The sequence below is a fragment of the Agelaius tricolor genome, unplaced genomic scaffold (assembly GCF_023055355.1).
Source record: "Agelaius tricolor isolate 1412-34295 unplaced genomic scaffold, bAgeTri1.0.p SCAF_20, whole genome shotgun sequence".
Taxonomy (NCBI): Eukaryota; Metazoa; Chordata; class Aves; order Passeriformes; family Icteridae; genus Agelaius; species Agelaius tricolor.
The window spans coordinates 2,781,507-2,796,181 of record NW_027269280.1 but is presented as its reverse complement, the minus strand read 5'-3'; the positions used below and the strand labels follow the sequence as shown (position 1 = coordinate 2,796,181).

Below are 14,675 nucleotides of genomic sequence, written 5' to 3'. Positions count from 1 at the left end.
CTTTGCACATGGATTTCCAAGGAATGACTCTGTGTGTGTCCAATTGTCTCTCCACAGTTGTTCCACACGGAGCAGAGGCTGCAGAGAGCCCAGGTGCAGCTGAAGGAGATGCAGCACATGGTGGCAGATTCCAAACCAGAAAGTGAGTAGGGCTTTTCCTCTTGCATCCTGGGTTGGTGTGGTGCAAAACATGCCATAGAGTGGTGTATAAATTACTTCCAAAATTATAGAATCTGACTTCTTCTCAATTTAAATTTAGGAAACCAAGTTATTGTCCTGCTCTTTCAAGAACATTTACTGTTTCAGTTGCATCACACAACTGCTTTGGCAGCTCTTCTGAGTTAAAGGATTTTTCTCAGTCACCACCTCATAGAATTGTTATTACTTTATAATTTTACTTTGATTTTTTAATGATTCTCATCTGCCACTGAACCACAAGTGGAACTAAAGGAGTATCTGAACCATCTCACAGGGACTTGCAGTGGATTTTATAACTGTTCCTTTTTTGCAGTAGCTATCAGAGAGTTTATACAGCAAAGCTGTGTCAACAATTCTATTTCAGTTCCTGGGCTTTTTTAAGGCCAATGGAAACTCGATGGGTTCATTTCACAGAAGCAAAGGTAACATAATAAAAAGCCAGTAAATATGTCATTTAATCATTGAGATGAAAATAAAGTTAACATATTTAATTTCCTTATCTCGAGTCCTGCTTGCAGGGGAAAAAAACAAAAAGTATTTAGATGTTCCCAATCAAAGCTTGGAGTCATTACTTAAGAAAACTTCTGTTGAAATTTTGCCCAAACAGAGACCTCAGGACTCAGCTTTGTAATTGCTTTCCCCAGTTACAAAGGCACTGCCTGTAGCAGCAATTACAGAATGCCAACTGTGGGGTTTTTTAAATAATTGAAATTAGGTGACCACAGTGCACTGAATAGGTTCCATTTATTTTAAAAGCTTTGTTGGTCTACAAGGTAGCACCATTTATTTCATTGTGAAGATTCCCTTTGGCTGCAGTTTGGTACCTCAGCTGCCTCCTGGTACCAGCCCTGTCTGCTGACAGTGCAGCAGCTGGATTTTCACTGCAAGTCAGATCCTTCCCTTTAAAGGAAACTTCCTGCATTTTTAATGCTTCAGGTGTTTTTACTTCCTAAACAAGATAAAATGTTCAGAGTTGTTGCTAACAAGCAGAAGCTTTGTTGTTTGTCTTATGGATTTGATTACTTCACTTTATAATTAATTTTATATTTAAAGAAATGTAAAGGAACTCTGTAAGGAAATGCAACTAGCACATATTCATGAGTGTTATTAGCATGCAATTAGCATCAGCCTGCTTCAGCTGTGCCAGGAGAATATGCCTTGTGGTTGATGGGATTTGAACTCTTAGAAACATCATATTTAGAAGGCTTTGTATTGTTTCATTAATTGTTATGATGCTACAAAACAGCTGGAAGTGATTCTGCTGCTTCACAGAACACTCCTGCCCTGCTCATTCATTTCAGCCCTTCCCTGTTCATTAACTTCAGTCTTTCCCTGTTTAATAACTTCTGAACAGGATATTGTTTAACTAGAGAAGGATTTGCTGCTGGTAGCACTAAGTAACATGAATGTTCCTATTCTGGAGGGGTTTTTTTGTGGTGTTTGTTGTGTTGAATATGAACAGTATTTTTATTGTCACTGGGCTCTGCTCTGAATAACCACAACCCAGCTCACACTTACCCTGCAAGACTGACATAATTCTGCTCTGCTGCACAAACAGCAATTGATCACATAAAGAAACAAAGCAAATCACTGAATTCTTGGTCCCTGTCCATTTTACAGGACATTCCTGGTTACTTTATTGGCAGATATAGGAAGAAGTGAATGAGTAGCTTGAAAATATTGATTAAAAGAATGTGTTAAAATGATCTGTTGATGAGCAGTAAAATGTGTAATTTATAAACTTCATCAAGTTAATATGTAGAAATAGATTTAGAACACTGAGAACTTCAAAGATTCTTGTCAAAGAGGAATTGCTTTGTGCAGATGCCTATTTTATTTCATTCTTGATGAAAACCAGAAATTTAGGAACCTATTACTTAAATATTCCATTTGGTATAAAAAATTAATATTTTTCTCTTCCACACAATTATCTTTTCCTAAAATTCCAAGTTTAAATGATCTCCTCCAACCCTGCAGACCACATTACAATTAAAAGTTATAGAAGTATTTGGTAAGGGAGACTGGCTTAGGTGGAACTTTATTTCATCTTCAAATGATTTTATTTGATGCAATTGATGCAAGGTCATGGTAAAGCACTTTTGAGATAATTTGGTATCTGTGATGAGAATACAAGTCTGGTTGCTGAGATTGATGGGTTTGCTGTAGTTGATTTTTTTAAGGTCATTAACTCTTCTACCCCATTTTGAACAAACAAGGCAGCAAAAATTCAATGTGGTCTCTGTTAAAAGGATTAAAAGGAGTTTAGTGGAAGGTTTGGAGAAATAGAATGGATGCTTGGCTTTTTTTTTTGTTTGGTATTTACACCAGATTGCTGAAAGAAAATAGCAAATGATCACTGGTGAGAAATAAAAATAAGGAAGTGGCTGAATAATGAGGAGACCCTTGATTCCAAGGGACCACAGTGGCTTGGGAAGCCAAGCTGATGCCAACAGTATTTATTTTAGGGTCTAGCCAGATTCCAGGCTATTCCCCCAGGAATAATGTACATGCAATGTATTTCTGGCACGTGGGGCTCTTTGCTAGGAAGTGCCTGAGAAGAATTTGTGGGTCAGGAAGGGCAGAGCTGGAGCTCCCACTGCCATGGATGAGGTGCCTTCCCTGCTTCATCGCTGGGACTTTCTTTGCCTCTGGGTTTGGCTCTGGCACACCCAGCCCTGCAGCCCCTGCTCGTTAATTCAACATTCAAGAAGAGCACTGAAGGGTCAGAGAGGTTTCAAAGAGCTCTAATAATAATTATAAACATGAAAAGCAGAACTTAGGATCCCAAATTCAGGAAACTTTTGGTTTTTCAAGGATATATGGAAGGCATGATTGATCTGCCAGTGTTTGCATGTCCCAGGCCCCTGTTGAAGAGAGGGAAAGTGCAAGGGGTGTTCCTGTGGAGGAAATCATTTCAGCCCTGTCTTTGTGGCTGGGAGAGGGAAGGGAAGGATTTGCTGCTGGAAGTTTGTTCTACACTTGGTCATGGCCTTCCCATGTGATAATAAACCAATTATGGGCAGAGAGTCATGAAATAAATGTCCCCCTCTCTTTCTCCTCCCTTTTAAAAACTGAATTCCTGCTGCAAATGGTTCTGGTCCAGGATGCCCAGCTGGCATTCTGTAGTGGGATTCTGAGCACAAAGTTAATCAAGATTTAGCTCCATTAACAGAATTGTGCAGAGAAAATTGCTGCTCTTCTACATGACTGAGCAAGCACGAATAAACTCTTTCTCCCATCCCTCTCTTTATAATAATAATAATAATAAAAAAATTTGAATGGAAAACATGAGGAGTGCTCTGAATAGCTCTCCACATGTAAATATGTGGTTGGCAGGAGCTTGCTAAAATAACCTGAGGGCACAGAGCCAGATTTCTGTGCTGCTTACGTGTGTAGATTTTGTAACCATAAGTCAATGTTGAAACATTAAAAACAGAATTTATATGTGTAATGGAAAGATCTGAAGTATGCTGGCCTTTTTTCCTCTCTAGCCTGGGAATTTCAAAAGAATGCTTTTCACTGAAAAAAAGCCCAAAGCAGGAGCTGTCCTGTGTTTTGGTTTTTAAGGTTCTGTTAGGCAGCAGAAGTAGCTCTTAGGTAGCTCCTTCTCCATGTGTTGAGTTGTACAGGAGGAAAAATATATCCAATGTATTCAGGAAAGAAATGATATTACTCATGAGGGATGTTGACATCATGTCTTTCCCCATCAAGAAATCAAGTTTTAACTGGTTGTGTTGCTCCATGAGGACTCAGCACAACCCAGAACACTCAGGGGGTAACAGGACTTGGTAGCAGCTCCGAGGTTGTTTGAGAGATAAATCAGATTGCGATCAAGGTTATACCCCATGAACTCAAAAAGTCTCTGCTCTTATCAAAGCTCTTGTGGTTCTTTGCTAAGTTTCTTGTCATATCTACAACAAATCATTTAAGAATGTACATTTTTATCAGAAAACTGAAGTAGCACAAGAAATGAAGTGTAGGTTATATATGCAGATTTCTTTGCTGCTAAAAACCTCAAGAAATTGATTTAATTAAAATATTAATATTTCATATCAGAATGATGTAATTGATATCACATTGATTTCCACAGCACAGGTCTTGGTGATAAATATCAGACTGGGAGTGGTGCTCCAGTCACTTGTGAGGTGATAATTCAGCTCTCAGGGTGTGTGGGAAGCAGCTTTGCTGCATTTGCACAGGTGGGAGATTTCTAGTGAGACATTAAGATGGGTCCCTCCTGCCCAGCTCTGCCATGGGCTGAGAAAGGCTGGAATTGAGGTCTCCTGGAGGAAAGGGATGGGAAATCTCTCCCAGGAAGTCCCAGTGTGTTCCCAGGGTGCAGCTGCAGTGCCAAGTGCACGATGGCAGAGGAGCTCCACTCTCCCACTCCAGAACCAGTCTGGGGGCTCTTTGTTTTCATACATGGCCCCTCCACCAAGGGGAAAAGCTCCTGTGGATGTGTTGCTTTCCATAAACACAGAAATCAACAAACTGGGAAAGAGGAACTCCCACTCGGTTTTAGTTTCGTTGGCAGCGCCGCTTTCCCCAGGCCTGGTTTTTCTCCCAGTTCTTGAGTTTTTCTCAAGAGCTGATGGCTTATTTCCCTTCTGGCAGCTCTCCTGGCAGAGTGGGCTGGGAGCAGGGCTCAGGAGGATCTCTCAGGACACTGATTTAGAGGTAAATAGCAGCAGAAAAACGGGGGCCCCTTTTCCTGGGCTCTTTCACTGTGTTCTGACCTTTCCCTTTGGCAGTCAGGCTTCTTAGCCTGAGAACCAAAAGCTGTTTTCATCTGCATCCTTTCCCATCTCTGCTTCAGCAGCATCAGCTGCACTTTTGTATCTCTGTGCTCAACTTCTCTCTGCTTGTGCAGTAAATGAAAGAGATGGAGATTGTGAACTTCTTGTTTTCCTTGGCATTTCATCACAATTCCATCTTCTCCCTAATAAGGAGAGAACTAAAATCCGAACCATAACAAGTTGTTTGAAAACCAAAAAGTACCCTGGATCACCTGGATCATGAAAAATACTCTGAAATACCCATTCCCACTCTCATCTGCCATGCAGCTTCTGAATCTTGTCGTCCTTGGCACAGGAATTGTAGTTCTTGTAGTCCTTGTCTCTGAGGAATTATTCACTGAACTGCCTGTTGTCAGTGGAGACTGTGCAGTGTCATTTAAATCGATGTTTCCTTTTATTCTGTTGCATTTTTCTATCTGTGAATTGTTCTTATCTTGAGTTTATTTAGAAATGATCTGTTAAGGAGCCTGAATTACTCTGCCTAGAAAGAGCCAAGTCCTCCTGAGCCTGGTAAGGTGTGGGTGCATCAGGCTGGTCCAGCAAAGCTTATAAATGGGGTTGCTTTGTTTTATTGGATTGTTATTTTCTGCATTCTCAGCCTATAAACTGTCCTGAGATTAAATGTTTGTTCTTTCAAGAAGAAATCTTTACAGGAAGGCAATCTGTGTTCCAGCAGTGGAAAGGACCCTTAAAGTAGGCATACATTAAACTTTGCTCATTTTAAGGCCTTTTTAAATGCCAGAGAGAAAAAAAGTTTTATTTTAAGCATGAATCTCCAAGGATATAATAAATCTATCAACGAGCTAGGCCAAATGAAGATTTTTCTACAGATAAAGGTTCAATGGCTGTTTATTCCAGCAGTGTGTGTTGAATTCTGTATCTGACTCAGCTGGAGTTTCCTGTGAGATGGAGTTTTCTTGTTATTAATGAGAAGAATCTCTCAAGGAGCTGATAGTTACATGTTCAAGATAGAAGTGCATAATAAATCCTCTTATATTGTTTAAGATCCAGATTAAAAATTTAAATCAAGTAACTCCCCCTTTCTCTGAGCACTGAAGACTCAAATGTTATGCTGTTATTGTAATCAGCTGCTAAATACTTTATTGTGTTGGGGAAATCAAACTTAATTATCTGCTACATTGCTTTTATAGACACTCACTGATTTAATTTGTTTTTAAGGTTTAATGAAGAAACTAGAAGAGGAGATAAATTTCAATTCCTACCTGGTAAATGAAAAAATACCCAGAGAGATGGAAAGTAAAAAGACTTCAGTGTATTTCTTACAAAAGTTGGTTGCAGAGCCAGCCATGACTCAAGCTGATCTCACTGCCCTGGAAAGTGAGGTGAGGGACCAAGGTGACCCTGATTTGTGTTCTGTAGCGTGCTCTGAGCTGCCTGGGCTCTGCAATGTTCTTATCCCTGTTCATATCCCAGAGAAAATGTTTCCTTCCCAAAGCAGCCTCCCCGCAGCTGTAAAACCAAAGGTGTCTCCATCTCTAATTGCAAACTCTCTGATAAGGTGTTTTTAAATACCCACAAAAGAGACAGACAGGAATAAACCAACCCCAAACCAAACCCCAAACCCAGACATATCCTCAGGTGCTGTTGAGGAAATTGTGTTCATTCAGCACTAAAGGGCTGATTTTTCTTCTCCAGATTTCACTTGTTTGAAACTCTCCCCTCCATCGAGGGGGTTTATCCCAAATTCCCTGAGGGATGTGGCCTCCTCATCCTCCTCACAAGATGATGCCTCAGTCCCTGTGCAATGGCTCAGAACTCCTCAGTGTTTGGAAGAGCCCTGCATTGTTTGGTTTCGTTTTTAAGAACAAAGAAAATTTAGGCATCAAATACTTGATTTACCTTTCCAGGCTTTTTCATAAGTTAAAAGCAAATAGTCTCAGAAAAACTCTTATTTGTCAGATATCTCCAGAACATGCAGAGGGGTTTGTTGCCACACAAGTACATTTATATATTAACTCAGTGAAGTTTTCCTATTTGCATAATCCTAAATAAAAGATTAAATACAAAATATAATGTCCTAGAAGAATTTAGAGGAATGCTACTTATTAGTATTTCTGTTGATGATAATGATGAAGATTTCCACCAATGTTAGAGGGAAGAAGAGCAGTTTCTTACCAGCTGGTGTTCAATACCCCTGGGATCTCCAACTCAGGCTTTGCCATGAAATGGAGATAATGAGGAAACAGAGTATCCATCTTAAGGGATGACAGCATTAATAAATGGCAGATTAGGGCTGAAATAATAAACCAGCTCTGTGATTCAGCCTCTGCTTTCCTAGATTAGTTCCTCTAATCAAAACAATATTTGTGGCTGCAGTTATGTCTTTCAGGCATGCTTGAAACCCTGGTTTTTTGCACATTTCTTTTCCAACAGTGTTGTTTGGTTTATCATAATACTTTAAAAAGCTTCAAGTTTTTCTCTCTTTCTCCATGATGTAACCTTTGATTTGTTATATTTTGGAAGTATCTTCTTCTTGAAAGATAATAAAAACATGTCATACACTTGGCTGTAGTCACAGCATGGCCTTAGGCAGCCTTTTTTTTTTTTTTTCCCTAAGTAGGCTTTTTATTATCTCAGTGCCTTAAAAAGGAGCTGAAGTGCACCAAGCATGTTTCCACCATGCATTCTATAATATTTTATAATATAAAACCCAGGAATTTATTCACAGAAGGGAATTCTTATGCCATTTTCAAATTCAAGCCCGTTCTACCACTAATAGAATAGAATTCACAGAACAGTTGGGTTTTTTTTCCCAGGTGTTGGAGTATTTTTAGTCCTATTGAGCAATTTATTTGAGATTCTCAGTTTTCCAAGCACACGGATGTTGCTCCCAGAACCTGCAGGTGATGCCCAGCACTGTCCCTGGGATGGCAGCAATGCTCACCCTGCTCCCTTGGCACCAGCAGGGAATTAAAGGAAAGTTGCTGTGGCTGTTTATTCCATGGCTGGTGGGAGTCCCAGAGCACTGGGAAAGCTGGAATCTGCACTCTGGTGTGGCTGGGAGCTCCAGAAACTTTGGCTGGAGTGAAGCTCAGCAGTTTGGGGCTAAGGACAGCCAAGTGCATCTTGAGGCAGGAGGAGAAGGCACCACAGACTGGAATATGATGGTCTGTGACTCTACAAATGTTGATGAAATCTTTATCATTTAACCTTATTTGCTTCCCTTTGAACTTCTGTTAAATGGTTGAATGAAAGGGAATTTTAGTTCATGTCAATAAAATTACATTTTTCACTCAGTATGTGGCAATTTCTTTTTTCTGTACCAACTCACTGCATTTTCTCTCCACATGCACCAGTTTACTTCATTTTCAGGGCCAACATCATGGTTCTGCCTTATCATAAAGGCACAGAACTGGAAATGCAAAAACAGCCTCTTCCTGGCCAATACTCAATGACTCACAGAGCTTTTTGGGTCTGTTTCTCTGTTTTAAAAAAAGGAACTGGCTGGATTGTAAGTCTGTGTTGCAAAGCATTTAATTCTTGGAGAAGACAAAGACACCAAGCTCTGTTTCCTTAATTTTCCACTCTGTCTTGCAGATAGAGGAAGTCACTGCACAAATGAATCAGCTGATTGAGAAGAGGATCATCACCTATGAGCCAACTGATAGTAAATTCTCCATGTATCGCCAGCAGGTAAGGAGGAACAAAATGTGTTTCAAGCAGAAGCAGGAGGAAAAAATCAGTCTCTGATTGGTTTCCATGCTGATTTTTTCCTTTGGTTTATCTGGCATCACCAGTAGAATTACATTATAATGGAGGTCAGAAGGCAAATAACGAGTGTTGAACATTTGTATGTTTAGGGCTGAGTCAAAGGTTGCTTTCAGTCGTGCCAGTGCAGGTTCTGACTGCTGTCCTTGCAGCACAGCAGTTCTGGAAGGGGCATTTTGGAGGAGCTATTTTGGTGAAGTTCCAGCTGTGGATGGATTCTTAGGAGGCAGCATGGGGCTGCCTGCTGCAGCTCTGTCCCTCCCTTAGGTATGATCTAATGCCATTTTTCTCCTTTGCATCTCTTAAGAAGGAATTCTTTGATTTCTCATCCTGAGGCTGTAAAATAATCTTGCTGTAAAATAGGCTGTCTGGTCCAGTCTTAGTAAATTCCCAAGTTATAAAAAGGATTGATGAACTCAGAGGTTTTCAGAGCTTACCCAGGAACCTGAGTGATTCCTTTTCCAGGCTACCTGCACCAATTTTCTGGAAGATCTTCAGTGTGATGCTTATGGTGATGGCTTGAAAAACCAAAAGGCTTAAGTAAAACGTACCAGTGGGAGGGAAAAAATATGGATAAGAAATGTACTGCAGTTCAGTCACAAATGCAAAGTGAAACTCTGATTTATTTTGGATGAGATGCTCTTCCTGAGAGGGAATCCTGCTCTGGAATGTGCTGGACCAAGGAGGGTCCACCTCAGGAGCTGAGGCTGCTGCTGGGAGCTCAGAGCCTGGGAGCTCTTTGCTTTCTTCTGCCAGGGCCTGGCTTCTGCTTCACAAAATAATCAGCTCTGTTGTCCCCTGCTTTGTCACAGACACCTCGTGCAGCAGAGCTGAGCTCCCACCCCAGCACAATTCTGTTGGAGATTTATTTAGGGAGAAAGCTGGTCCTCTCAGCTGAGTGTGAGAAAGCTGCTGTGTTTTGGCTTCATTTTTTGTAAGTTTTCCCTTTCACATGAAGAAATGAGCCGTGCTTCAAATTCCTGTACCTGCATCTAAATGAAGTTGTTGTGTTATTTTAGAATATTTTTCAACAGGATACTTTGGCAAGAGAAAAATGCCTTTTTTTTTTAAATCCTTGAACTAATGTATACTTATGCTACCAAATCTGTTCTGGTCAAAACTCAGGTACTATTAAATATTCAGTCTTGTATAAAATATTATTTTTAAGTGTTTTATCTTCTAGACTAAGAAAAAAAATAATCTGTAATCTACACTATTTCTGTACTTTATTGCTTTATTCATCATCTTTTAGCTATTTGCCAAGTTTTAGTGGCTCAGTTCTGCTTTAGTGTAACATATTTCTGTAGGTTGGAGTAGGTTGGAGTTATAAAAATCTGTATTATGACATTTGTGAAATCTTGGATAACTCTCCAGTTAAGCCATGTTGGTGTATCTTACATATGCACCAAGAGGGACTAAGCAGAAGAAATGAAGCAGGTAAAATGCCTGCCTTTTTCCTCAATGAAAACGAAAAAATGAGGTGAAGAAATGTAAATCTAAAATGTAAAATACATCAGTTTGAGTCTGGGCAAAAAGGCTGTGCTGGAAACCTCATCCATTCTGGAGAAAGTTGAGATGCTGCAGCCAACTTCAATGAGGTTGTGGTTTAACCTGCTGTATATATAATTTTTACATTTTAGCTAAAAATCATTTTTCTCCTGATTAAAGAAGGCAATTTTTACGTTAATGATCTTGCAGGCTTCTATCATTTCCCGGAAGAAAGAAGCCAAGGCAGAAGAGCTTCAGGCTGCCAAGGAGGAGATGTCCAGCCTGGAGAAGCAGGTGGAGCAGAGGAACACTCAGGCCCATGGGCTGGGAGGCTCTGAAGTCCTGACTGAGGATGAGGTAGGGATTTGCAGCTGTTTTCAACTGATTCATTTCTCTTACTCCCACTGTGCCTAATCCATTGCAAGGTGTACAAGGACTCAGTGTTGGGCTGGTTAATATTCCAAACAATGGAATATCATCCCAGTGGTGTGATGGTGAATAACTAACCAGAAAGGTCAATATGATTATAAATAATGTAAAAAATCTGTGTGATTATAAAGTATAATACCAGTGACTATCAGAGATGCAATTAGTCCTGTGGTATTTATTACCCACAGAAGTTTTTACTTAAAACCCAAATTTCCAGACCCTGCTGAGGTTCAGCTGTGACACCACTTTGCTGGCACAGTGTGGCCCAGGCACAGTGAGATTGGCAGCTGTACTGCTCAAAGCAGCTTTTTCTGCTTCAGAAGTTTGCAAAGAATAATGAGCTGCAGTTTGGTACTGGTTTGCCAGCAAAATCAATTGACTTTTCTTCAGCCAGTAATTTTTTCCCAGTTGGGAGGAATCCTGCTAAGGGAACTTAGAGGCAGAGTCACTAAACTAAAGAGAATTTTATCTGCATCATTCTCTGAGTTAATATCATTCTGCCATGTGTTCTTTGCACTGCCATCATTTAGCCAGAAGCACACACTCTTTGCTTGCCTGTTCTTTGTTTTTGTGCTTTTTTTCCATACTACTCAGTACAGGGCACGCCCTTTTCAGAAGGAACTCCCTTCCTAATCCCATAGGATGTGGCTGCTCCACAAAATCAGTTACTTTTAAAGGAGTCTGAAAGTGTGGATGAAGAGTCCAGGTGGGAGGAATGGCCCAGAGATGTGGAAAATGAAGATGTTGGTTTCTCTCCCCATCACACACTGTTCCCTTTCCCTGGGTAGCAATAATAAGGAACCCACTGCATTAGATTTCTCTCCACTCCAAGGTTTTCAGCTCCAGTGGGCACATTGCTGGAGTCTTTGACAAGTTTTTAAGCAAAAATTAAAGCAGAAAGCTGACAATTTGTGTTTTGTGACATGTGATGGAAAGAAGTGTTTAATTAATCAACAAGAATGTATTACCAAGACAGCAGCATATGTTTTACATTATCTGCACAGGCACTGTAAGGTAAGAAATAATTGTGCCTATTCTTCAGGAGACAAGAAACTGATCCATAGAAATTTGAGGAGAGCTGGGTAGGAAGGAAACCTCACAACATTGTGAAAGGCTTAGTAATGAAAAACTCAAGTTAACTGTCAGATACAAGGAAGTGGCTCAAGACAGAAAAAGGACAAGATCTGTTTTGGACATGGCCTGCATTCCTTTTGTTCAAATATGTTTTGCTTTTGATTTTAAAAATATTTTCAAGTTTTCATTTTGCAGAGAGAAGGATAAATGAGCAATTTGGAAAAAAACACTGGCTTAAAATCAGAAGTGTTTGTCTTTTCATAAAAAGCATTTCCTGGTTGTAAAATATTTTCTGCAAGGAAATGTGTACTGGCAAGGAAGTCAATATATAAATCCATGTCCTGTTCATGTTTATTACTTCCTTAGGTGAAGTGCAGTGTTACTCACAGGCACCAGTGCAAAGCAGTAAAAAGGGTGTTTCCTGTGCCTAAAGACTAGGAAAAGAATTGAATTCTTGATGGTTTTTGGTCACTTCTGTTTCAAAGGTCGTGGTTTCCTCATTGGGAAGGTGGAGACTGCGATGTTTAATTCTTTGTAAATGCCTGCGGCCAGAATTGCTGCAGAGGGCCCTGGTGCTGTGGATTCTGCCTCTCCTCCAAGTCCATGGCAAATGCACAGAGCCAGTCCTGCCTCACAGGGGGTGAGAGGAGCCAGGGCTGAGATGAGACAGGGCTGGCAAGGAAGAGGTGATGAAGCAAAAGTGCCATGAGCAGGTTCTCCCTCCCCAGGGAAGGTCTGGGCTCCTCACTCCCAGCCAACCTCCTGCTGCAGGTTTGTTTCTGGTATGTTCTGCTTCAGAATTTGTATTTTCTGGTTCAGTGCTCCAGCTTTGAGGCAATAGCAGAGGAAATGTTGATTAATGTGGTGGTGAGTCAGTGCTGCAGTTCATGGGGACAGGAGGAGTTTGTCCATTCAGCCTTCACTTCACACTCTCACAGCCAAGAGCTTCCTTGCACTTTCCTCTTCCAGTGACACGTTTGACATTTAGTTCCTCCATTTTTAAAAAGGCAGAAAGAGGCAGTTTTAACAATTAGCTTTGCTGTCTTAAGTTTAAATAGATTTTTTAATCCTGTTGAAGTGCTACAGTTAAAGCATCTCATAGACCCAGCATTTCTGATCTTTGCTTTGTCTCACTTTGCTCTGTCCTGTTACATTCCATGGCACTCTCAAGACTTGGCAATGGAACAATCAGCACCTTCCAAACTCGTGCTCCCAAAGCAGCATTTGGATCTCCAGCTGAGGTGGTTTTAGCCTTTCCTTCACCAAAAGGCCAGGCCTGGCTTAGGTTTTTAGGTGCTGGTGTTTTGCTTTCTTCCACAGTCATGAAAAGCATTGCACTGGCTGTGAGAGGTTTTACACCTGGATAGAACTCGGCAGAAACAGCAGGGAGTAACCAATTCACTTACATCAAACACAAAAAAGTAGGAATAAATTGTCTTTGTGGATTATGAAATCTTTTTAAGTACTTCAATCAAAGTGCAGTGAGCAGGGGGCACAGTTGGCAGCTCCTCACTGCAGCTGTCAGATCCTGAAAATTAGGGAATCACATGTTGACACTTGGAATGCTGAATGGTTCAATTACAAGTGATCTTAGGTAAAGCTGGGGTATTTTTAGCTCTTTACACAACCCATTGTACTTTGCAGAGTTGAGCACAGGGCCCCAAGGATGCTGAATTTCCCAAGGATTCAGAGTTGTCTCAGAGCTGTGCTGAGCTGCAGGAGTGGGAATTAATCTGGTTTTGAGAACAGGGCATGGGAGCTCTCCTCACTTTGTTCTCAGCTGTGTGAGGTTGGCACATGCATTTACTAAAGGAGTTTGATCTTTTTTCCATACAAATGCTCATCCATGCCTACCTGCCCCTGGGAAAACAAGACAAATATTTCCATTTGCAAATAGAGAAAGCAGCCTCAGACCAAAGATCTTGCCACTTTTCCTCAAGAGCTGTTGATCCACCTGAATCTGCCAGAAACTCCCTGTGACCAGAACCAAACACATGCAGAGATTCAGGAAATCTCCCAGAGCTGAGCACTCCCTCAGCACCCCCTGCCATGGAGAAATCCTGGATCCCACTGACCTGTGAATCTTCCCTGAGCACTGAAAAGGGGTTTTCATGATAAATATTTGGATTGATTCAAAGTATTAGCAATGGCTGCTTTAATATAGCTTGCCTGACCAGAAGCAAGCACTCCTGGAAAATGCAATGGAAGAGTTTTCCTGGCTGAGCTGTGCCATGAGCAGCCTGTAGGATACTTTCATTTTATTAGACTGAGCTTCTACTGCTCTTATCTTTTAGAAGCTCATCCTTCTATGTCTGAGTTATTAACTCTGTCCCACACTGGCTGTAGTAGCTTGAATTTAGAGCCTCTCAGGAAAAAAACATGGAAAACCTGTCATGTTCAGGAACTTTTCCTAACTGAATTTTAATACTTTGGACAGTCTGTATCCCATTAATTAGTCTAGTTAGAAATTAAAACATCTGTTCCTCAGTTCTTAATGAAAATAGATATAGTCAGCTAAGATTTTCTGCTGCATGAATGCAGAAAATACTATTTTAAAAGACTTGACTCCAAAGTGAGTGATTTATCTGGGATTTGTTCTTTGGAGAAAACAAGCCTTATCCATTTTCTCCTTTAATGATAATCTTGGAATAAGAACCTTGTGAAAAAACTTCTCCTGGGGCAAATGTGAGGTTAAAGGAAATGAGGGGAGGAGCTTGTGATGAAAAGCCAAGGCTGCAAAGGGGAGCTGGGCTCTGGTCCTGACCTCAGAGGGCACCAGGCTGGTGTCCTCTCCTGCAGGGGACGACCTGCCAGGCTCTGCATGCCCCTGGAGAAGCCATTTCTACATCCCTGACTGGATTTTGATTTAGAAGTGTTAGAGTAATTCCTTCACTAAGTGTGGAGAGACTGAATCTGGTGATGCCAACCTCTTCCAGATTCTAATAAATGGAGAAGCATCAA

General features: G+C 40.9%; 1 protein-coding gene across 1 annotated transcript in view; it reads left to right on the top strand.

Annotated features, from left to right (window-relative positions):
* The window catches only part of IFT81 (intraflagellar transport 81), a 37,512-nt gene that overhangs the window by 8,529 nt on the left and 14,308 nt on the right, over nucleotides 1-14,675 (top strand). Inside the window, exons 7-10 of the mRNA XM_071445043.1 lie at nucleotides 58-142; nucleotides 6,174-6,337; nucleotides 8,553-8,648; nucleotides 10,422-10,568. Of these exons, the coding sequence (XP_071301144.1) occupies nucleotides 58-142; nucleotides 6,174-6,337; nucleotides 8,553-8,648; nucleotides 10,422-10,568 (492 nt within the window). The remainder of the gene's footprint in view (nucleotides 1-57; nucleotides 143-6,173; nucleotides 6,338-8,552; nucleotides 8,649-10,421; nucleotides 10,569-14,675) is intronic.